This window comes from Lepidochelys kempii, chromosome 9 (assembly GCF_965140285.1).
Source record: "Lepidochelys kempii isolate rLepKem1 chromosome 9, rLepKem1.hap1, whole genome shotgun sequence".
NCBI lineage: Eukaryota > Metazoa > Chordata > Testudines > Cheloniidae > Lepidochelys > Lepidochelys kempii.
In genome coordinates, this window is record NC_136388.1 from 98252892 (window position 1) to 98276391 (window position 23500).

General features: G+C 39.1%; 1 protein-coding gene across 3 annotated transcripts in view; it reads right to left on the reverse strand.

The window, feature by feature from the left end:
• Positions 1-343: 343 nt before the first annotated feature.
• Positions 344-23500, reverse strand: part of LOC140916751 (P2R1A-PPP2R2A-interacting phosphatase regulator 1) — a 28561-nt gene continuing 5404 nt past the window's right edge. Inside the window, exons 2-10 of one of the 3 annotated variants that reach the window (XM_073358486.1) lie at positions 18712-18790; positions 11435-11491; positions 9072-9115; positions 8935-8989; positions 8283-8375; positions 7532-7620; positions 5739-5803; positions 3966-4062; positions 344-2282 (exon numbers count right to left, since the gene is read on the reverse strand). In XM_073358486.1, the coding sequence (XP_073214587.1) occupies positions 2123-2282; positions 3966-4062; positions 5739-5803; positions 7532-7620; positions 8283-8375; positions 8935-8989; positions 9072-9115; positions 11435-11491; positions 18712-18790 (739 nt within the window). In that variant the 3' untranslated portion in view covers positions 344-2122. The remainder of the gene's footprint in view (positions 2283-3965; positions 4063-5738; positions 5804-7531; positions 7621-8282; positions 8376-8934; positions 8990-9071; positions 9116-11434; positions 11492-18711; positions 18791-23500) is intronic. The other 2 variants (XM_073358487.1, XM_073358488.1) reach the window with 2 other exon arrangements.

Here is a 23500-nt window from a genome sequence, read left to right on the forward strand (position 1 = left end):
AGAATTTAGGTCCAGGTTGCCAAGAAGAGGATGAAGCATTGACTGAAATAAGCACTTTGATTGAAGGAAACAAAAACACCAATGCTCCCCAGGTGAAAGTAACAAAAATATTGTTGAAATCCTGGACACAGTGCACGTTCCAGAAGAAACAACAGCTTTACTTATTTTTTCAGTTCTCTTTATTGGCACTTATTTGGAAAACCAGCATAAATATTTCATAGAGAAGAGACATGTTGACCCACACACAATATAACTACCGTAATTACCTTTCTGTTCATGCATCTTTTAAAAGGATTGGCAATCAGATATTGAGGCCCGTTCATGAAAAATGAGATAAGCAAGATAAAAATCTATAATTTTGCCTTTATCACAGAAGAATGAATGCACAGTAAGTCTTTGGCATATGGCTGAGATTATAAAATAAAGCCATGCTGTATTAAAGCAAGCAAGCAGATGTTATACACAATTTTGTCTGTCTGCCATTGGGAAAGGTAAGCATGAGTCTCAGAACTTTATGAAAACTGATCTGTGGAGTAAGGAAGCTCAGTTGACAGTTGCAATAATTTAGATAAACATGGAGAGTCAACAATAAACCATGTTCACAGTGTTTGAGCTAAGAGTGAGACCACCACACAGATTCCATATCTCCATATTATACAGGAGAAATAAGTCCTTAGTTCTCACTCATCCCAGATTCTTCACATCTTCCGTTTCCTAACCTTGTATGCTGCTGCCCTGTCAAAGTTCTTCTCTGTGAAATAGCCATATGACAGGGTAGAGAACTACCACCGTACCTTGTTTTAGGAAAGGCTCACTACATTCAGTGCCCACCTTTAGCCCTGCATTACAGTTTTACTGTTTAGGAAGGAAAAGCTTTGCTTCATTATTAAGCCCTTGGGGGCTGGCAGACTCTTGCTTCTGTCTTAGGAGTCTTCTAGGTTTGCTATCATGGTGCTTCTGGACATACTAGCTTCTTTCAAATCCATTATAGGAATTCTCCAACATCTCTAAATTGATCGATTCTACACTTGTGATCAATAATTTTTCACTTTATAACATCAGAAATCTCTTTATGCTATGATACTGAGGAACTGGAGGCTGCTTCTACTGAGTTGCTATTACTCTACAGAAGAGATTAAAACACAGTATGTGGTCCGTAGCAGAGTTAAATGTTCATGGATTATCACTTCAGTCTGGACATACTCACTCAGGGTCCCTCCTTATGGCTTCCTTTCTCTCCAACTAAAACCCATTGTTAAGACTCTACCACCTCTAATTTTCTTATCTGAAGCATTTAATTTAGGGATTTTAAGCATTTCATGCACTGTCCCAATACACTATTCAAGTTCCTTCTGTGGGAAAACAGTGCTAGGAGAATGCCTATCACTCTAGATAGTCACACAGGGCGGAAAAAAGGAAGCTGGTGATTTTGGCAGGCAATTTTTTCCATGTTAAGTCTGTATTTAGTCACACCAGCAATTATGATTACAAATAAAATGTAACATATGGACAATTCATCCCATCTGGTTCTTTTCATCCAATCAGAACATAACATTGATTAACAGCCAAACAAATTAGGACTTAGGCACCAATTATATGTTGATACCCACATTTACCTTTTAAAAACAGCAAATGAAATACCCAAAGCTTGTGGAGTAAAATTAATATTAATCAACTGATCCCGTTGATTAGCTTGACAAAAAATGACAGAATCCGATCCGATAAAGGCTATCTGTTACCTAGATCAGCACCATTACAAACTAGTGACAACTGAAAAGATGTAGTTTAAAATGCCTTGTTTCCTCTTGTAGAATAATATATGTATTTGCAATTTATTATGCCAATCAAGATGATCTATTGTAAGTCAAAACACGTATGCAGATATTCGCATATTAAAGAGAACGTTTGGAGTTTAAACATGAACTGTATTTAGTAAAATGTCATACAAATCACTATAAACTTCCTCAAGGAACTATTATGGAAGTTTTCTAGAAATAAAGACATTTCTGGAAGTTCCTATGAGGAACAGGATCAGATAAGAAACTCAGTCACACATTGTAGAACGTTGTCTTTTTGCTCTCCAGCTTGGCTGTTTACCCTCCAGCAGAGGAGTAATAAAGTCTCAATTTGTGGGTAATTTAGCTGAAAAATCTATGGTCTTAAATGGAGATCTGGAATTGGAAAGTGAGGCTGGAGAATCTCTGGTGGTGACAACTTCAGCTGGTGAATCATGGGAAGAGCCAGCACTGCTTTGATTGCCGTCAAGAGTACCTGAAGTCAGACTGAAAAAAAGGGGAATGTAACAGGAGGATATGGAAAATACAAGAGCAGCATTTTTGGGGCAATGCATTAATTTACATAGGTTTATTATTCAACATCTTTAACATATATATGTGAAACAACTAGCTTTAAACATGCACTTAACTGTCTTTTAAAGTAACCTAACTATAGACTCTAATTTTACCTGATTGCCACTAAATAGGGTTTCATGGGACTTACTGCAGCTTGAATTCCAGGAAGGAATTTTACATTTTAAATGATATTAAACATGTCCTATGGAAAAATAACTGAAATATTGATTGCTTTAAGAGAGTAGGAGCAGGTCTATTGCTAATGCAAAGCAGTCTAATTTCCACAAAGCAATCATCTGCATTTTAATTAACCAAAATGAGATATTCTAATTCTTACTAAATTTCAGATGTTTAAAATTCTGGTTTTGATTAGCTATTAAGTCGCTTTAAAAGCAAATATTAGTCATCTTCAAGAACAGTTTTATATTTCATATAAAAATACAAAGAAGTCTACAATAATTTTGCTCTCCAGTCAAACCATAATATTTTATCAAGTAGTTAATTCATTCAGCTGACTCAAAGAATTGCTTATACATTAGAAACGGTCAGACAATGGAACATATACAAATAAAGAAATGACAATCATTCAGCCAACTCTATCATCATTTTTATCTTCTATTACAGGAATTCTCCAACTGGGTGCCCTGACAACACAACTGCCAGCAGGCTCAGTGGCAATGGCAACTTATACTGCACAATATGTGGTATTATTAAGGCCCTACTTAACTTGCAATATTGCGGAAATTGCAGATTCCGCAATATTAGGCTTCTACCACAAATTTGACAGCTGAAGCTCAGTCCCAGGCGGCCAACAGGGAGTCCCCTGGTGGCTGATAGCGAAAAATCATGGAAAAGTAATAATGGTCTTTATTATTGTAAATAATAAGGTCCATCATTATTTTTCCTCAATTTTCTATGGCCTGTTCACAACTCGGGCACAATTTTTTTTACAATCATCCCACAATTCAAGTAGGTGCTTAAGTATTAGGGAACAAGTGCATTAAAACGTATCTACCGATTACATTTTACAGTATCTATCATAGCAAAATTATAACTATGTAGGGTTATTACTATTATTTTCTCCTCTAAAAAACATTCAAAAAAACAACTTCACTCTTTAAACCAGATGTTCACTATAATTTGCTGCACAGTTCATTTTCTCTATCTTAGCACAGTCACAGATCATATGCAGAGAGATCAGACGAGCATTCACCATACGGAACTAAGAGCAAGAGTATAAAGAAGTGACAATTTGCATTAATCTGCAAAATTAAAAGGCAAATGATCTTAAGATCTGAAGCTATTTGCTCCAAAATAGCCAGTCATTGGGGGGTCTAGTTACGAAACATGCTTAACTCCCATAAATGCTAAGCATACCAATAGGAGAACAGAAATCATTTATCTGTTTTTGAAGTCCTTAAATTATAGGCACTGGTACCCAAATATCCAGTTTGTTTGCAATACTTACCTGGATATGCTGAAAAAATCCAAGGCTTATTATATATAACACTGTTTGACTTCAAGCATGCCCACCCATGCCTGATGTCTAGAAAAAGAGACTGAAAACATTTGAGCAGTTTCTGATGAAAGTTACAAGGCACCAGTAATGCTTACCATGCACCAAGGTCTGTCAGATGTGAAACTTCAGGAGAAAGCATGCTAGTAGTTCCTTGAAAAAATCTCTTTGGCTCATCTTCAGTATCCATTTCACCTTTAACAAAACCATGCAATCAGATTCATATTATGCATTAACACTTAAAATACAACTCTGTCCAGATTTAGAGGGATCATTAGCATAGCCACTTTAGATAAACTTCTATCTTAGATCTGGCGCAGATGAAAATATATTGTGACACATTCATACACATTCTTAACATTCAGGTGTTTTCCCCCTTCTCTAAAATACATATTAATTTGAATTTTCCAAATACACCTCAAGTATGGGTGGGATAAAGGTGCTTTACTATGCCACAGTAAAGATATTAACCTAAATATAATTAAACACTAACCTCAAAGGATAACATTAACAAAGAGACACAGACAATGACAATTTGAAATGCCCAGTGGATTAAAACTGTCAACCCCATTAACAATTACTAATTTGAACATGTAACTACTACAAACACAAATATTAAAATATTTACCTACTTCTTAGTTTCATTAATTGAGTAAGCAAGCGCTTTGAAAGTCAGTGAAAAAGCATCCTCCATTCAAATAGTTCTTAAGTTATCGTACTGAGATCCTCTCCTCAACACCCCCCAAAGTAATTTGTAAAACTCCCTCAATAATAATAATTTATTTTCTTATTGAAGTCCATTTTGAAATACGTGCAGTTCAAAGGGGCTGGGATAAATGAGAAGGGAAGGTCTCCCAGCAGCAACTTCCAATTCACAGATTCTCTCATAGAGAGAGAGAGATGCATCTCAAGAGTGTTTCACACACAACCTGGCCCACCACATTCCCTTCCTTCTATGGCAGTACAGCTTGGTTATCAGTACTTGAAACATGACTTAATGAGCCAAAACGTTACTGTTATGGAAGTGAAGGGTGAGAAAGCTTTTAAAAACAGATGCAATACAATGACTGTTGAAATGGAGGCTAAGAGAAGCAAGTGGAGGTGTACAGACTGAGGCACACCTTCCAAAACTTAAACAACTTTTAAATAAAATTACAAGATGAGATGGCTTCTGGGCATCTAGATGTTGAATTTTGAGGCCTGTAGTGAATGAGAATGCAGAGGTTTGTATACCTATAACAGGGCTCAAAAAAGAACTAGATAAGTTAATGAAGGATAGGCCCATCAATGGCTATTAGCCAGGATGTGCAGGGATGCAAAACCATGCTCTAAACTAAAGTTTCCCTAGCCTGTTTGCCAGAAGCTGGGAATGTGTGACGGAATGAATCACTTGATGATTACCTGTTCTGTTCATTCCCTCTGAAGCACCTGGCATTGGCCACTGTGGGAAGACAGGATACTGGGCTAGATGGACCCAGTATGGCCATTTCTGTATGGTTACCAAGAAAACCGTATGCTTGTGATTTTAACTCGATAGCATCTCTGTGCTTCAATTAACTGGGACCTTTCTATAAATGAATGGAATTGTACCAATATCTTTATATTAGAGATTCCATTGGTTCTTTACCAAATGTGTAATCTTGCATCAGTGGATGGGTAGTAGGACAGAGTGACCATTTTAATTATAGATTTATTGAACAGTTAATTTTTCAAATATTGTACTTCAACAGTCCAAACTCCTGGCCATTTCTTTATAGCATATCTTTTGCTAAAACTCAATTGTTTCCTAGCAAGTATCAGTCCGAAAACAGGACGATCAAGAAAGCTATTTGAACAATTTAAAAGTTAACAATTAGAAACACATGCTGTACCTTTTCTTTTCATTGGCCCAAGAACACTTGGGCGAATGCAGTGAATAGGACTCTGACTTCTCCTGCTAAAAGAGTATAAACAGTATATTGGTACATGATAACTGGCATAAATAGCATGAAAAACAACTAAAAGTGCAGAACAAGCATGTTCAGTGCAAGCTGCTCCCTTTAAGGCCAAACACCAACATAAAGGGAAGTAGACAATAGGGATAGCCCCAACAAAAAATATTTTAAAAAACAAACACAAGACATGACTGACCCTGAAAAGTTTAACCACAAAATACTTTTCCAGAAAGCCTGGTTTACAGACTGAAGTTTTCAAAAAGCATTCCCAACATTTCCTCTAATACAGACATCTATATGAGCCAGCAAGTTTCTCTACAATGTACTTTTAGTGCTTGCATCCAACTAAACCCATGAGCACACAAACCTGGTCAGGTTCTCCGACTCCTACTAAAGGTGGGTCCATGAGTAACTGAAAGTAAGCCGGTTTCAGAGTAACAGCCGTGTTAGTCTGTATTCGCAAAAAGAAAAGGAGTACTTGTGGCACCTTGGAGACTAACCAATTTATTTGAGCATGAGCTTTCGTGAGCTACAGCTCACTTCATCGGATGCATACCGTGGAAACTGCAGCAGACTTTATATATACACAGAGAATAACCAATTTATTTGAGCATGAGCTTTCGTGAGCTACAGCTCACTTCATCGGATGCATACCGTGGAAACTGCAGCAGACTTTATATATACATAGAGTATTCTCTGTGTATATATAAAGTCTGCTGCAGTTTCCACGGTATGCATCCGATGAAGTGAGCTGTAGCTCACGAAAGCTCATGCTCAAATAAATTGGTTAGTCTCCAAGGTGCCATAAGTACTCCTTTTCTTTTTGTGAAAGTAAGCCACCGCTCTAAACACAAACCTAGCAGAGTGCTGTCCTTTGTGAGGCTGTAGATTAGTAGCAGGACTAGTTAGTTTCATCATCTGTTTGCATTATGTTACTGGACAAAACACGGAGAGCCAAAATATTTGGTCTTGCACATACTGGTGAAGACTGTGAATGACCCAGGAATTTCAGGACAGAGAGGCAGCCCTGGCCACTGGTAAAGAAAATTAAAAATGCCCAAGGTCCCTGCAGTAACAGTCATTTCTGCCAGAAATACAAGGTCACTTACAGCAACAGATTTGGCAGTTAAGTTCCTTTTCACCTGCACTCAGAACCATACTCTCCACAGCCCAAAACAGTGTCTTCCAGCAGCCTGACCACCCAAAAAAGTTATCCTATTTCTGGCAACATTAAATTAAGGTGGGAGAAAGACAGTAATAATAAGCCTCTCTGACAGGCAACCCATAACACCATGAGGCCATGATCTCTAATTGGGTCCTATAGATGCTATTATAATTTAAAAATTTTAATGTTTCCTCTTAATACTTTTTGCTAATCTACACAGGCTGGTATTGTCCCAGTTTCAAAACCTGGGAATTAATTCATCATCATCTTTTAACAGAAGTTCATTCTACTCTGTATGTGATTACGTGCTAAACAAAACCTATTGAAAAAATCTGATACAGGCTGCATTGTAACCCAGCTTCCTGATGTCAGGAATAAATATTTTGGTACTTTATAAACTCTAGAATTTAAGTTGTATGGATTTACTATGCGAGTTGGAGATCTAAATTACCAAAAACATGGTTTAGATTTACTATGTATCAGTTAAGTCCTGATATTTCAGATGCCTCAAGTGAACAATCCATATTAACAGTATGCAGAGTCAGTTTTACAGACTTGTACGTACTTTAAGAATCGTCTTGTTGGACTGGGACTAGGGCTTGGAGGTAATCCACTGCTACTCACCAAACTTTGCAAAGACGGTGAGAAACATTGCTGAAAACAAAATATATTGCAATATTTAAATATAAATATCATGCTTCATTCCTATTGCATCAAACTAATAATTCTTGACATACAGAGAACTAGAGGGACTTGAGGAACACAAGTAGGGCCTTAATGAGATAATTTTACCATTTTAAAACAAGCACCTCATCATTCATCTAAAATGACTACTTGAGCTATTTGACTGGGAAGGTATCACTTTTGGTTAAGTCTTGAAGAAAGTTCTAGAACAATTTAGACTGATTTCTCATGTACATACAGAGTGCATGCAAGTTGGTAGTATTATATTGATCAGAATATGTATGCATCTCTTTACCTTGGAACAAACCAACTGATTTAGTTCCTAAAAACCCCACTTTCCCCCAAAGAAAGGTAGACAAAGAATATGGCTTTTATTTATCACCAATGTACCAACAATTTATCAATAAATATACCCACTATGTATTGACATTTATGAGATGTTCTGTAGATAAATTCATGGGATGTACAGCTGTTAGCGTGCCTTTTTAATATTTTAGTTGTCTGTCTGCAGTGAATGCCCATGCAGAAGTCAGGGATATGGGAAGTTTCATCCCTTGCTAATGTTAGTGCTAAACAAAAACTTAACTATCGGTACTCATGAAGGAAGACCTCTACCACTTTATTTTTCTTACCTTCCCTATTCCTTTGGTGGGTGAAGGAGCTGGAGAAACTGGGACAAAGTCTATTTGCTTGGGAGAGGATGATTTCTGAAAATCATTGTCACTCTATAAGTATAACAGATCATGTAATTACAGCCAATTGCTTTAATGCAATATTTTCAAGGGCCAGGATATACATTAAATATTATACAAAGCATAGCTTTGTTGTGGAATGGAACCACATGATGCAAGTCAGCCTCACAAATGGCTACATGTAAGAATTGGTTACTATGACTACGTAGAAGACAAATTTCATACTTTTGACAAAACAAAATAATGTTAAGCGTTATGTGCCGATATTAAAGTATCTATAAAACAGAAAGATATAGACGTGAATGGAACTACCTTTAGACACATCAGGAAAAACTATGTCCAATAGCTGTAGTGACAGCCATGTGTCATTGAGCTACTGGTGATTTCATACCTTATTAGTACAAAACTTGTTATAAAGGCAGCAATAAAAAGTGTGTTACTAGACAGAAACAATTTGATGTTGAACAGCAAGCCTAATCTGTTTGATTTTCCTCTAAAAGAAATTTAAGATACTATGGACAACAAAATGCACCAATATGAGATGTCAGAATACTGAAGACAGAAACTCAAATCTAAAGCATAAACACATTACCAGGCTCAAGCTTTCCTCCCACGACTGGCTGATCTGCATTGCTGTTTGCACTTCACTGTAAAGAAGAAAAAAAAATCCATCATCACTGGCCTAGAGACACAGAGTTTAGGTATTCTCATTTGCATACTAACACTCACCGTTCATGTACTGTTTCTCTGTTCATCAAATCCATTCCTTCTTCCTGAAAAATATTAATATAAGAGAGACACAGTTAAGAGTTGTTTTATAGAGCTTTCTTTTGCTAAAAGGATTCAGACAAACTCTTCCTCTTCAGGTCACAATCCGGATGGGCATCTCATCTCATTCCATACACCATTAGCATACCCAGTGAGTGTGCAACTTGTGCAGAACAGAGCATTTTACTGATGGTTAGCAAATTGTTCCACATTATGGAATTTTTTATTGTTTCTTCTAAGAAACTAAGAAATTCTACAAAAAAAACTTGTTAAAATGTATTAAGATAGCAAAACAAAGCATTTTTTTTTAAAGAAAAATAAATTGCATGCACAAACTTAATTCACTCCTTGTATGTATGCATGCATTACAATACTGTTTTTAAATACACAAGCATGTACCATTCCTCAGAACTCATTCAATGCATAGATTGGACAGTGTGCAGTGAAACATGGTAGGAATCCACTTATTGAACAGAGGAGGAATAAATATATGTTAGATGATTCATCCACTGCTTGCTGGCATCCTAGGTATTGAATGATGCAGTCTATGTAATTGAAGACTATGAAGAAGGTTTTTTTTAAAAGGCACCAAACGGATGCTAAGTGCCTAACACCCATTAATGCGTTTGTCAAGCTCCTCCTATCGTAATACATATTTTCAAGGAGTGCAGCTTTAACTCTGACATATCCTGATTTAACTTTAACCTTCAGTGATTCACAAACTATTTTAATGGAGTTTTTATATGGAATAATTACTATGACTATGCAAAAATGTAGGACTCAAATTCCCCAAAATCTGAAAGTTAGCAAACAATTACTATACCATTCTATAGCTTAAAGTTTTAATAGAAATACAGTGTCAAATATGAAGTAACATATATTGTGCCATCCCTGCACCTCCCTTCCATCCCATTTGTGTGTACATATTAACATTAGTCCTTTCCTATATTAAGAATAAAAGGAACTCTCTGATGACTCCTTGTCCTTGTTAATGCTAAGAAATGAATAAATTACACAATAAAAATGAAACAGGCAGTGCATTTCTTCAGGATTACTATATGCCTCAAGTGTTTGAGGAGGCAGGAAGCTGGAGACCAAGTACCTTCAACCACTTGCAACACGTACCCTGGAAATATAATGCCTGGAGAGTTAAATTGCTTTTACAAAGTGAGAAAAATAAAAGTCACAAGATTTACAAGCATTTGGAAATCATGTGTTTTCCAAAATGAGACTTTAAAAGGGAGTCTATCATATGGCACAGCTTTAACTAAACATTTATTTTAATAGCTTAAATCCCTATAATAGAGCTTGTACTATTAGAGGTTTCCTTCTGGAAATTTACATTTTATGATTCTTCCTCTTCTTCCAAAAGAAAACCAAGATAACTGTTTTTGTATTAAATCTAACTGTACTTTGAGAAACAGGCTTGTATTCAAAACAGAAGTGCATTCTTACTTCACCATTTTAATGCACTTACTGCATTAATACATTTGGGGAAGGTATGGTAACCAGGGTTTTTTGTGGTTTTTGTTTGTTTGTTTTTTGGTTTTTTTAAACAAAAAGTGGACAACTCAGCACCACCAATGTTTCACAAGAAGGAAGATTAGGTGGTTCAGAAAGTGTGAAGTTGTGGGACTGTATACCATTATCCTGATATCCCTCAACTTCACATTAGCTTGTCAGCTTTGAGAGTCTCCAAGCTTAACATGCAGCAATCAGCAGCAACCTTCTTACCCTGATGGGTGCTGCACCCATCTGCTTCTGTACTGAACATTGGTATATCTCCTGTCAGTTTCTCTGACTGATTAAATATAGCGTGCCATGCTGCACTACACAAAACTTTTAGGTTTGCCCGATCATGGAGACTGAGATTTGAACACCACAGACTCCAATGAATATCATTTATGGTTATGCACAATTCAGTTGGGAGGAAGGCAGACAGTATATCTGAGCCCAGAAAAATGCAACTGACTCTAAGTTCTAGATTGGAAATGGGGCTGCAAGAGATAGGGACCACCAGCTTTCTTTGTGGGGAGAAAGATGTCTGATGGCTAACCACTTTTATAAATAGGACAAAATCCTGGTTTCAGTATAATATATTAGGACACATTCTATATTTTCTGTAAACTTTTGTATCTCTGAAAACTGATTCAAACTGCACCTTGAATTGACAGATTTTTGCTGAACACTCTTTACAAATCAGCTATTACTTCCAAGTGAAGTCATCAGTGATCATTAGTAGGATACACCAGCTTGTGTAAAGCCAATAAAGCAATCTTTTTATGTCTTGTTATTTACAAAACAGAACTAGAATCATCTCTTACCTGTTTGATTTGATGAAGGCGGCTGCTAGGAATACGAACAGGAGATGATGGCACCAACTGCAAAACAAACACCATACAGCTGAAACATTTTTAAAAACTGCAAAATCAGGGAGGTTAGACACTATTTTTTTTTCTAATATGTTATTTCATTCTCTAAAAGATAACAGCCACTTCAATATCACCAAAATAGCATCTAACACACTTTGCATATGTTAAATGCAATACATTTTGCATACAATTATAAGTGTATATTAGTTTTATAAGTGAGAGCACTAGACTATTTCATTATGAAATTGCTCAGCTTAGAAATGACTCCTAATTATTGCGTGCCAACCTCCATCCCACTTCAGTCTCACACTACTAAAAACCCTCACCTTCCACGAACTGTATTGGCAATACTGGCCACCCATCGTGGTTGCAACAGTACAATAGGTAAAGTAGCATAAGCACTTCCATCTTAAAGCTGTTGTACGTTGCTCATAATGCTAAAAATAAAAATCTATTGAGCAGGAGTTTTCCAGGGCTGGTCTCTGCCTGCAGATGAATATTTTTGACATGGAAGAGCAAGCGAGCTTCGGCCACTGAAGTGTAAGGAGAGTGAAAATATTTCTCCAGCTCTTCTGCCCTCAACAGCTTAAAATGACAAAGTTAAAATAGGAGAGTGAAATGGCTTCACTGAGTAGGAGTGCCTTTGAGCACTCTGTTACCATTTTCTCCCTTGCTGCTGCATAGGACAAATAAAAAACAAAACCCATAAACATTTTCTATTAACAAGGAAAAATCTGAAGGATCAAGTACTAAATCAATCTGGCAGAGACATAAGCCACACTCTAGGGGCTCTAGATTCTTTAGTTTTATACTTGAGTTGACTGCTAGTTTGATAAAAATGATAAATGTATTAACTCCTAGGTATTGAGCCAACAACTTACTGTGTAGTTCATCAAAGAAAGCAAAACTTTCATGATGATTCTCAGCATAGACATTCTCAAGTTGTGGGACAGGTCTTACTTATTAAATCTTTTTACTGGAATTTCTTAATCCACCACTATATAATACAATTAGTTACAAGCAAATTTATGTTGAATCAATTATTGAGTCATTCTCTTTCCCTTACCATTACACATTTGAGTAATTTATGGTGCTCATGACCATCAGGGACCAGAAGGCTTAGGCATGAATCACACAGTTCTGCTAATGACTTATTTCTTTTGAACAAAGATCAACTTTGCCACGTTGTATTGTGGCTTTGTAATGAGGATGAGTGTTACAGGGGTGAGGGCTTCATTCTTTCAGACTGCATGGAAACTGCCAGGTGAAAAGTAAAGGGAATCACATAGCATAAATTACATGCACTTTCTAGTTAATTAAACTCCACCCTGTAGATAGTGGGCTTCCTCAGTTTCACACAAAACATGCCTTAAGTTTTCTACAAGTCCAATGCTACAGGATGTGGATCAGCATTCAACCACCAGCTAGCTGTATCCTACTTCAATTAGTGCCATGGAGAATGCAAATTGATCCTCCTAGGAAGACAAGGTGAGTGAGGTAATAATATCTTTTATTAGATAAACTTCTGTTGGTCAGAGAGACAAGCTTTTGAGCCAGACACAGCTCTTCTTCGGAGATCCTCCTGTTTTTAGAAAAGTCACACAGAGAATAGAACTTTTACTGTTTGCTTTATAAACTTGGACTGCATACACTCAATCCAAGCAGCATGCACTACTTGCTTGGGGAATGAGCATATTTAAGAGATGGTCTCTCAAGACAATAAGCTGAACACAAGACCAACAAAACAGCCTGCTCACAACTAGTCCTGGAAGCAGGACTCAATCAACAAAGAATTAAAGGAAGGTAGCGTAATAAATGCCAACAAACATTTCCACAAAAGCATTAATGGTAATCTGGGTTACCACTTGCAACTCTGAAGCTCCTGGCTGGTGAAAGATGCAAAATCCTGCTACTAACCTAGAACTTAAAACCACTGCTCAGTGCAACTGACTTCACAAATTACTGCCCAGCATCTAATTTTCATTTTCAAGTTAGCTGGTCACAGAGTTCACAGAGAAAAGTCTCCAGTTTCAACTGTCAGCTCAGTGCTCTGAACCACTCACTCTCAATCATCACATTTTAGGCCAGAGAACAGACCAGTGAGTTATGAGGAACTCCAAGGTGAGGGCTCCAGAGGTGGAGGAACCAGTTTCCCATTATAATCCTTTGGGCTGGGTTTGAGAGGAATTAATGGATTCATGTCAGGGTGTCCTATCCACCCTGTGACCTTTTGATGTTCAGACAACAATAGTATCAAATGTTAAAGCTGAATTCAAGCATTATGTAAACGTCTTGGTCTTCTCTTTTCGGATGTATAGTGCTGGTTTACTTGTTTTATACACTGGAACTTAGAATTTATTTGGTTTGTTATAAGAAAAAATGATTGAAAGAGTTTAATAATAAATAAGAGCTCCTTTTGGACTTCAATACCACTGAATTTTCAAATAGCTACAATTGTGAAAGATTTTCTTCCATCTGCAGAGAACCGCAAGACAACAGCTCATTTATCAAATTTGGACCTGGATAAGTGGAATACATTTTTGTGACCTCACAGCTTGAAACTCCTACGTAGAAATGTAGCTACTTGCCCTGAAAAAGTTTCAACTGGTACAGAATACAGAAGCCCACCTGCTGAGCAACATAGGATGCCACGAGCATATCGGCTCAGTGCTCTATTTCACTGTCTCCTAATGACCACTCCAGACTGAATTAATGAACTTGCAATTTATTATTTACAGTTAAAAACTAGAAACAAAACTCTGGTCCTAATAACCTGGACGAGCCCACTGAACATAACTCAGGGCTGCCGATGTAGTCCTGGTTAGTATCTGGGAACTGCAGCCCAATATGCCTGGTCTAAGAGTGTGTTCCACACTAAGAGAGACGATGGCTTGAGGTCTGAGAGCTGGAGGTGGGTGCAGGCAAAGAGATCAGGAGAGGTCAGAGGGTGTTGCAGTTAGCCTCCTAGCTGTGGTATCTCCACACCCACAGAGATGGGACTGGAATTTTGTATGGAAGCACAATCAAAGCATGAGAAACCCTGATTATAATTCTAGACATACTCCCAACTGTTTCCTTAACAGCAGACTAACACAGACTAGGCAGACAGTGTTACTGACTGCACCTCAATCAGGAGGAACTTAAATCTTCTTAATATGCCAAAAGTGTTAATATAGTATTAAAAACACATTGACTACATGATTAAAATTAAAATACAGTCACATTCTCAGACCCACTTTTCCCTCACTACTAAAATTTAATTTGCATGAAAACTTGGATGAACTTTTCTGAATTCCAAAGGTTAATTTTATGAAAGGAAGAAAGTACTTTTTAAAAAATCATTAAACACCCCATTAAAGTTAACCCTGTTTAGTATTTTTAAAAAAACATTTCCCCATGCAACCTAAGACTATACCTATGTCATCTACTATTCTCAACCACTGTAATAAGCCACCATATGATGCAAGTTTCTACATTACTGGTTCTGCCATTAGAAAAGTACATTAGTAGTGCTTTAATGCACACCCTGGCTGGTTTATTAATAGAATATAGCTCCTTCATGTTATGCTTCTTTTTCAAATCTTTTTAAAAACACAAGTTTTAGGGTTTTATGCAATGTCCGCTGAAAAAGATTACTTCATAACAGAACACTGTGGTTTTTCAGGTCAACACTACCCTCCTTCTGTCAGTAGTACAGTGGTACACTACCCTCCATCTGTCAGTAGCACCAGAAGTGCTTGCACTGACTAAAGAGGGGCATCATTGAGGTCTGAGAGCTCGGGCTTGCAGCTCCCCACCGAGCTCCCCGCTGGGAGCTTGCTGTCTCAAGGTGACAGTCTGAGCTTTGAGCCCCATGTAGGGTTCACAGCAGGGAGACAACCAGCCTTTCTTGACAATTTCACTGCTGCCTCAGGCTCAGAGAGAGGGGCTCACAGCTGAAGCTGTGAAATCAACAAGAAAGGCTGGTAGGCTCCTGCTGTGAAATTGAAAATGACAGCTAACAGCACGCAGTGTCTACACAAACACTGTGTCACCCTAATTACACCGACATAAGCACTATGCTTCTCATCGAGATGGAGTTAATATGTTGGTGTAGTAGGGCACTTATATTGGTGGGTGCAAGGCTGTAGTGTAGACACTGACATAGTTAGGTCAAGCTGCCTTACGTTGAACTAACTCTGTAATGTAGACCAGGCCTAAGACGATGTATACACAAGAAAAAAGCTGGGAATAGCTATTCTGCACTGGTTTCTTAGGGCAGTAGCGCCTCTGGTGAAGATGCTCTATGCCGACGGGAGAGCACTCTCCTGTCAGCATAATTACTCCACTTCTGCGAGAGGTGGAAGCTATTTCGGCAGGAGAGCATATAACTTGCATTACTCGGGGGGGGGGGGGGGGGAGTGTCTTTTTCACACCTCGAGCGATGTAAATTACATTGACTCAAGCGGTAGTGTAGACGTGCCCTTAATGCAAAATAAGAGTGTCCACATAGGAAAATGGTGTAGAATAGCTGTTCTGCTGTAAATTTAAACCCTAGCTAATTTCCTGAATAGAAAAGTCCTAAAGTGAACAAGGAATTGCTTTAGGGTTCCCACCTCAACCTTTTAAGTAAGATTAACACTTTAAGATTATCAGTTTATGACAAAAGGCAGGTTGAGGGGAGGGGTGAAGGAAAGAGGAAACTTTATCAAATGGATTTATAGATTTTAGATTCCTTTTAAACTAATACCTTTAAAATAAAGGGTAATATTAAAGATGTATCTCCACTGAAACAAATTAAATGCTGATAGTCTGAATTTTTTTTTCTGATGAGCAGAATCAGACATTACTGCATTACTGACAGCTGGTGAATTGTCCTAAGATCAAAAAGGCCCAGTTAGCTGATCTGAATGGGGCTTGGAAAGACAGCATACAGTGTCATACTGTACACTCAAGTGTGCTCCACCATACACTACAAGGACTGCATACATCTTAACCAACTCCCATGATTTCTGAGCTAGATTCCACCCAATTCCTACTGTGCATGGCCAGACTGGTAGAGCATTATGAAAGGGGGTGAGGCACTCCTAGTGTATGGCACTCTGAAGGTGTAAGGAAGGATGTGAGATCCCCAGCAATACCAGATGTGCATGACTGGAGAGAGGATTCTTCAGCTGAATTGGTGACCTGCTTTAGACCTCTTTTCTGGCCATGATGTAGGCTATTGGCCTTAATAAGGAGTACTTTATGCCCTTTTCCTGCAAGGCTACTCTGCTCCCAGCCAGGGAAATGGGCTCTCAATCCAAAGAACAATGACATGTTTCCTTGCCTTTCACAGTTCTTTCTTGCATATACTCTCAATTATCATCTCTCCCTTTCCTGGGAAATATCTGTCTTTTACTAAGTAAGCAGATACCTCATTCTCTGGAATATTTTTACTACTGCTGTTGGTGTGACGGTCCATTGCTAACAGTCACTTTTCTTCGCTCCCCAACCTTGTTTATATTGCCTGCTTCATCTTGTTTTGGGTCACTTGTGAGGGCAACAATACCCTTTTCTAAACCACTGTAGATCTTATTAAAAAAAAAAGTAACAAAATCAAAAAGGTAACTTCTATGAAGTACATGAGATATCTTTAGTTCAGTTAATCTTCAGGACAGACTAAGGAACTAGATCACCCCACTTGCGCCTCTTTGGCTTTGTATCCAGGTCAACCGAAAAAGAACCTTAGTGTTTCAAAACTGTTTTTCTTAAAGGGCTACTGCCCTCTTTGTAAGTGCTGACTCTTGCTAACCACTGGTTAAGTGAATCTCTTCAACACCGTAGGAAAAACAAGTTAACTGCTGGAAAGGAAAGCAATTTATCTTTGGTCTGAAAGCAAGGATAGAAATTTCAGCCTAAAATTTAACTTCAAACAAATGCCTGAATAGAAAAGGCTTCTGACTAAATGTTTCCTCAACCATAATTACAGTGTTACTGGCACTACATCATGTTTTGTTTCTTAAGCGGCAGGCACGTTGCTTTTATGTTATGCTCATCTGTTGAGGCCTTTAAATAAAGGATCTCAAGACTACTACAAAAACAAATCCTCTCCAAACCAGTTGTTTGGCCTAGTTTTGAAATGGAATTTTAGTTTTTGTGTGGGCAGAGAGGCTGTATGGAAGGGGTGGACAGGAATTAAAAGTTATCTCCACTTAAAGTAACCCAAATAGCAACAAACAATCATCAAGTTAGCATATGTCTGAGCATCTTGTATACTGTATGTAAGAAAAAGAGAAACTGACATTAACACAAGACACTCCATCGGTCCAGTACATTAGTTGTGAACTGTATGCAATCAACATGTAACTATACTTACGCCAGTTTCTTAAAATTAGAACATATTTCAGGAGAAATGTAACAGTTTTTGGTTAAATTTTTTAAATCTAGGCAAAAATTCCTCTTGTTTAAAAAAAATGAGAACTGTTTTTCCTTCCCATGCCCCCCAGAAATGCATCAATTTATGTATCTGTGGTTCTTTCAATATGGTCAAGAAATCCTTTAATATGCCAGCACTGACTCCAAAATACTACTGGAGCAGTCCAAACCACTTTTTGACCATAACTCAGACTATAATGATTTACTTAAAAGAAACACTATTTGAAAATAGAAGTTGCATCTTCTTTGGGTTCATAAATAAGTATTGTACTAAATTTTGAGGCAGACATTTACTAACAAAGTCATTTAAGTTTACAAAATTGTGATAGTGGAAATTTGTTAATTAAGATTGGATGTTTTTCTAAGATATATACTCTAGTTCAAACAGGCATTAATTCAGTGAAGTCCTATGGCCTATGTTTTACTGGAGGTCAAGGACAAAAATATTTCAGATAAATTATCATCACAGTCCTTTCTGGTTTATAATCTACGATGCAATATAAATGTAAAGTCAGTGGATTTATTTAAAAACAAACATTCAAAGCAGAGATTATTGAGACCTAAGAATAACTGACTGATACTTCTGAATATACCAATTCTCTTTCCAAATTGGTCTTCTTATCCAATCTTAGAATATCTGCTTAAATAAGTTATGAACTAGGTTGTCTTCAGAATGACACAAATGTGTTTTCTAAAGCTAACTGATCTTTAAAAAGAATTTCACTACAGCTGCAAAATATGTAGTGTTACTTTTCAATTTACACTCTTATCTTTAATCCTGTTTAGACCCAAAGAACAAGTGGGCAACATGTTTGCGCTAAGCATTTTCTTACCAGACTATGACGATTCATCACTGTTGTACTGTTTCTGCGGGTTCGCAAAATGTTGGCCTGGAACACCTGTGAATTATCACTGTGAAAAGAAACACTTGTCAAATTTAAGAGCCATTTCCCTCTCCTTCACCTCCTAAAAAAAAAAATGCCTCAATATAAGCTATGTAAGTGTGTGCTTTCATCCTCTCTTAACCCAAAGTCTCTCTCCCCAAAACAAGTTCCAACTACCACAGTTAATGACATTAATCATGCTGAGTCCTCACTAGAGTGGCTGCAAATTTTGTATGGATATGTGTCTTCTATGGAAATGTATGAGTTTAGAGTGTAGCTCTCTATATGCAGTCCTTAGCACCAAACACCATTCATTCACTAGAATTTGAGATTACGCATAATCAATAGATGGACTGACGCAAGCCTCCATACCAGTATTATCAAAGACAAATCACACTGCAGGTCAGAAGTTTTGTCACTGGGAGCACCTTATAAGTTACAACCCCTCTTCACCAAGGTGCTGATACAGCACTCAAAATGTAAAATTAAGCACTCAGTATATCCATTTAGAAAGTTCTAATTATTTTTTGAAGTGGTATCTCGGTAAAGATGAAGAGGAGGTTACTTACCTGTAACTGGAGATTCTTCGATATGTGTGGTCCCCATCTGTATTTCAGCATGGGTTGTGTGTGCGCACCATGTGCCTGGAGCTGGACAATCTGAAAGTAGTGTCCACTGATCCACGATCACACCCTGGATCACCTCATGCCTCTGACCAAGGGATAAAGAGAGGGGGAACTCTCCAGTTCCCTCTCTATTGTGAATCAGAGGCAATCCAAAGCAGAGGAGGAGGGCAAGTAGTGGAATACAGATAGGGACCACATATCTCAAAGAACATCCAGTTACACGCAAGAAACCTCTTCTTCAAGTGATGGTCCCTATTGTTTTCCACAGTGAGTGATTAACAAGCAGTAAATAAGAAGCGAGGATGTACACCACGGGTTCTCAAACTTTTTTTTGCTGGGCCCCCACTTTGAAAATATTGCAGTTAAAGGCACTGAAGCCTTTCAAAAAGTGTTAAAGTAGGGTGACCTTTGGAGCAGGGCACCCGGCCAGCAGTCACCACTCTCTGGCCAGCCAGCTCTGAAGGCAGCACCTCTGCCAGCACTAGTGCAGAAGTAAGGGTGACAACACCATACCATCTCGTGACACCTCCACAATAGTCTGGAGACCCCTATTTGGTCAGGACCCCCAGTTTGAGAAACACTGATGTAGACAGTAGGGTTGAGCAAAGGAGTCACCAGCAGAGGAGTCCTGGACTAAGGCACAGTATGTCTCACAAAAGTGTGAACGGAGCCCCCACCTGGCTGCTTTACAAGAAGGGATACCTCCTGAAGCAATGCCATAGTTGCTGCTTGTGCTCTCATTGAATGGTTCTTATTCTATGGGGAGCAGGGAAGGTTTGATAGTTGATAGAGTAGACGGAGATCCATTTGGATATCCTCTGAGTGGAGATTGCTTGTCCCGATTCTTTCTGCTATAGTGATGAATAGTCTCTGGGACTTCCTGATTAGGCTTGTTTTGTGTAGGTAAAAGGCAAAAGGCCCACTAGACATCAAGAGCATGGAGTCTCTGTTCCTCTAAGGAAGCATGCAGTTTAGGGAAGAACACAGATATGTGGATTGATCGGTTCAATGAAATTCAGCAATAATTCTGGGCTGAATGTGGGGTGTAAACATAACAAAACCTTATCTTTACGGAACACAGTGTCAACAGATTCCATCGCCATCACTCCAAGCTCATCAACCCTTCTGGCTGAGGTGATGGCTAAAAGGAATGCAACCTTGATGGAGAGAAGGGACACTGAGCAGGAAGATAGGGGCTCAAAAGGGTGGCCTTGTGAGTCCTGAGAGAACAAGATTCAAGTCCCATTGAGGAACAGGCTTGTGAACAGGTGAAAAGGTTCTGATTAGGCCTTTTCAAAATCTGGTGGTCAGAGGGTGAGTGAAGACAGAGTAACCCTGAGAAGGAAGATGGTATACATTAATCACTGTCAGGAGGACTCAGAAGGAGCTAAGGGATAGGCCTGATGCCTTTAGAGAAAGCATGCAGACTAAAATGAGAGGAGTATCTGCATTTTCTGGAAGAATGTTCCTTTGATGTGCTCAAGAAGAAAAACATCTCCACTAAGTCCAGGTCTACACTACAGACCTATATCGGTATAACTGCATCGTTCAGGGATGTGAAAAATCCACACCACAATGATGTAGTTATACCGACCTAACCCCCCATGTAGCTAGCACATCGACAAGAGAGCTTCTCCCACTGACATAATCTACCTCCCCAAGGGGCAGTAGCTAACTACATTGAGGGGAGAAGCTCTCTTAAAACTGCCTAGTGGACTCCTTCCTATTATTAGAAAGTATGTCTCATACGGCTGTGGGACATGACCATTCTAAGGAGGATCATCCAAAAACCAAGCCCTGAGGTAAAGTGAACATGGATTGGGGTGCTTGATCTTGCCATTCCTCTGGGTCAGTAGCTTGGGAAATGTTGGGAGATCATCAGTGCTCAGGATGACATGCGCAGGAGATTTGAAAAATAAAAACTGTCTGAGCAATAGGGGGAGATCAGGATAACCCATGCCCTGTCCTGATGGTAGGAGCAGTAGCAGAGAGAATGCATAGTTCAGGTGATCTGACCAAGGAAAAAGTAGAGTATTGCCTGGAGAGTGGTGACCTAGGCTCGTCTGGAGCAGTATGCGACGCATTTTCTGTTTGTTACAAAGGTGAACAGATCCCTAGATGGGATTCCCCATAGATCAAAGACTTTGTGCAGTACCAAGTTGTGGAGTTCCCACTCATGGTTGACTGCAGAATGTCTGCTGAGAGTGTCTGGGAGCATATTTCATTTTCTGGGAAGGGAGGCTGCTGATAGGGTGATTTTGTTGCCAATGACAGACAATGAGACCAAAGCATCTGGCATGATCGGTCACTACTGTGAATACTTTGGTGAAGACTCAGTAGATGAGGGGAGGAAGAGGGGTGTCTCTATGCTGAAAGAGAGCACTCTGTACTGAAAATGGTCGAAGCCCATCATGAATATGAGAAAGCATCTGTGAGTGGGATGAATATCTACATGAAAGTAGACATCCTTGATATTGAAAGCTGTAAACCACATGTCCTTTTCTAGGACTGGTATTATAGAGCCCTACATGACCATACAAAACCTGAGTGAACTTGAATGAAATGAATGGGGTAGCAGAGGTTGAGAATCGGTCTTCATCCATCCTTCTTTTTGGGTATAAGGAAAGAATAAAAGCTGCTCTCTTGGTATTGAGGAGGGACACGTTCTATCACTCCTTGCTCTAATAGGGAGTCCAATCTCTTGCTTGAGAATAGTTTCCTGAGAGTGCTCCTTGAAAGGTGGAGGAGGCAGGGATGCAAACTTGATCATATAGTCAGAGTGGATGAAGTTCAGTACCCACTGGTCTGTTGTCACTGTACTCCAGGTGTTGAGAAAGAGTGCTAGACGACCTCCAAATGGTGTGTAAAGGTGGGGCAACGTTGGGCTTAATGCCTCACAACTCTTGAGATCCCATCAAAAATAGTGCCTTGCCAGTAGGGTTGTGATTGGGATGCTGAGCCGGTTGCAGAAGGTGCGGGGAAGCAGGTCCTTTGAACCCTTTGCCTTTTGTGTGGTGGTTCATAGGGCCTCTAATAAAAAACTTGTTGAACCCATGGGTCTAGGTCTAGATGACTGTCGATGGAATTTCTTCACAGGGACAGGTGTATATAACCCCAGAGAGCGGAGGGTAGCCCTAGCATCCTTCAAGATGACTCATCTGACTGAATAACTGTAATTCATTGAAGGGGAGGTCCTCCATGGTATTCTGGACCTCATGAGAGAACCCTGACACAGTGAGCCATGACCTTCTGTACATAACAATGGCTCTGGAGGATGTGTTAGTGGCATCGACTGCAGATTGGAGAGAAGTCTTTGTTACTAGTTTGCTTTAGTCTATCAAAGCCTGGAAACAAGCTCTGTCCTGTTGTGGAAGTCTGTCAGTTAATTCTGCAAACTTGGGTAGTTCAGAAAGTCATACCTGACCATTAGTGCCTGATAGTTGTCTGTCCTGAACTGGAGGCCAGATGATGAGAAGACCGTTCTGCCCAGTAGGTCTAGGTGCTTACCCTCCTTGTCCACAGTGGTAAACCAGGGGTGTTGCTGTCTAGCCCTTTCAGAAGCTGCTTGAACCACCAAAGAATTGGCAGAGGGGTGAGAAAATAAGAAATTAGCCCCTTTGGCTGGCACATAAGAGTTTTTCTGCCCTTTGAGGGGTGGGAGCACAATGGCTGGGGTGTGCCAAATCTTGCTGACTCCAATATAGCTTCATTAACAGGGAGTGCTATTTTGTTGGATCCAGATGGGTGGAGGATGTCAAGGAGCTTGTGTATGGATTCCTTAATCTCCTCAAGAGGAATCCGTAGTTCACCTGCAATTCTACAAAAATGACCCTGGAACTGCCTGAATTCTTCTGGGGGGAGGGAAAGAAGACATAGGGGTTACCGCTTTGTCTGGACACAAAAATGGTAATCTTGCTGGTTCCAGTGGAACTGCCAGATCCAGTGCATATTGTTCTTCCTCCTCTGAAGGATCCTGGGGTGATCTGACCGCCTCCTTCAAGGGGAAGCAAGAAGAGACTCCTTATCGACTCTGCAGGGTGGGTGTCAGTCCCAGGACCCACAATGTGGCCAGCAGGAAGTCTCGAAAGGGAGAAATGGTGGCCCCCATGACA